This window comes from Limulus polyphemus, unplaced genomic scaffold, assembly GCF_000517525.1.
Source record: "Limulus polyphemus unplaced genomic scaffold, Limulus_polyphemus-2.1.2 Scaffold1700, whole genome shotgun sequence".
In the NCBI taxonomy this organism is placed as follows: Eukaryota; Metazoa; Arthropoda; class Merostomata; order Xiphosura; family Limulidae; genus Limulus; species Limulus polyphemus.
The window spans coordinates 1-2,010 of NW_013667310.1; the positions used below are offsets into that span (position 1 = coordinate 1).

General features: G+C 32.2%; 1 protein-coding gene across 1 annotated transcript in view; it reads right to left on the reverse strand.

The window, feature by feature from the left end:
- Positions 1–736: 736 nt before the first annotated feature.
- Positions 737–2,010, reverse strand: part of LOC106464600 (tyrosine-protein kinase Abl-like) — a gene marked incomplete at its 3' end in the record, with an annotated part of 15,782 nt that continues 14,508 nt past the window's right edge. Inside the window, exons 6-7 of the mRNA XM_022392338.1 lie at positions 1,732–1,909; positions 737–921 (exon numbers count right to left, since the gene is read on the reverse strand). Coding sequence (XP_022248046.1) covers positions 737–921; positions 1,732–1,909 — 363 coding nt within the window. The remainder of the gene's footprint in view (positions 922–1,731; positions 1,910–2,010) is intronic.

The window sequence follows — 2,010 nt, forward strand, 5'->3', positions numbered from 1 at the left end:
GATTTACTACACATAACAGTATACATTGTACAGATTTACTACACATAGCATTATACAGATCTACTACACCTAACATTACACAGATTTACTAGACATAACATTATACATTGTACAAGGGCAATATTACCCAAACAAATCTCATCATTACAAAAATGTAACTTTTTAATGAAAGATTTAGATTACTTTGAACCACCTGATATAAATCAAGATTTTTTTTTACCTAATAAATACTGTAAATGTATATCTTCTGTCATATGAAACAATTAACCACAGAAACAATTTCTTAAGAATATGGTTCAGACACACACTCTAGAAATGGAAAAAGAAAAACTGCTTTATGTGTATTCACGATGTTCGGGAAAAATATGATAAATTATAATTATTCCCGATGAATAAACTGAGGTGAAGTGAACTATGTTTTCAATCTGAGCTATTTTTGTAGACTAATTTTCCCAAGACTTTCTTTACAAGTGTCACTCTGAGCAAAATAGTTGCTGTCCATTTCGCCTTCTTTTGTTCATCATAAACACTCTGCTTAAATCATCTATAGAATAATTTAATTATTCTTGAATTTTTGTTTTATTTTAATTGATTTTATTAAACTTGTTGAGCTCCTGTACAATGTTTTTTAATTGGTTTATACATTACAATAACTCTGAATAGTGAAAACAAATGAGTCAGCAATTAAAAACTATATGTAATTTCTATTTTTAAATCCATAAAGATCACAACATACCCCAAATATCCGATTTTGTGGAAAACTTATTATAAGCTAGACCTTCAGGTGCTGTCCACTTGATGGGGAACTTGGCTCCAGCATGGGCAGTGTATGTATCATCTCGCATCAGACGAGCCAGGCCAAAATCTGCAACCTTCACCAAGTGAGTTTCTCCAACTAAACAGTTTCTAGCTGCTAAGTCTCTGAAATAACAAAAACAATGGGATTAACCTACTGAAAGTTTTCCAATTAAAACAACTGTTATCAAGCTTGTAATTTTCAAAAACATTAGACATATCTTCCTTTCTTCTGATTCTCTTAGGCTTAACAGTAAGGCCCAATCTATTTTTGGATTTGGTACTAGTCACCAAGTTAGACCATTTTCACAGATATTCATCCTTCATTAGTAACCCTGGACAAGGGTAAACTGAAGACGGAGTCTCTTATAGCTTATGTATATGATGGCTAAGTTATTCTCTACTTACCACAAATAACCTATTATCTATAAAAACTATTTCAAGAACATGTATATGGCACCGATGCTACTTATTTATTCTACTCAATTCATCAGCAGATAAGCTGGATAATTTATAATTGTGAATTTATAAGAATCAAAATTTTGAGTCACAAAATTATCTTATCTTTACATAAGACTTTAGAATACATAAGTTTTAGGAAGTTATAAACGTTTCAAACACTTCTTAAGTGTATAGAAATCATACTGTCTTCTACAGATGTGTTTGATCAACATTGTATCTTATGGATCTGCATAACGAAAGCATACAGATTTATGCTTTAAGTTACTATAAATCTACCACCAGATTAGAAAATTGTATCTCAGATCAAAGAAAATGCTCACTCCCATGGCTCTGCATTAAGACTGAGGGCTCACAACATTAAATTTCAGAGTATGATCCCTGTACAGACAACCCATTCTGCATCTTTGAGCTCGAAACAAAACAAATAAAAAGCAAAAATAAAATAATCAAAATAAATAAAAATGGATGTAATACCTGTGTATAAAGTTTCGTGATTCCAGGTAAGCCATGGCTGAAGCAATCTGGGTTGCCATGTACATGAGAACCACTTCAGTAATTTCTTCCCTCGCAGCATTCCTCAAAAAATCAAGTAAGTTACCATGAGGCATGAACTCTGTAATTATGTAGAATGGAGGTTCCCTGGTGCACACACCTATAGAAATGTTTATATAGACATACAGCTGCAGTCTTTACAATATATAATGTTCTTACATTGCGACAAACTTCTCCAACTTCAGTTAGCTGATCTTTGAC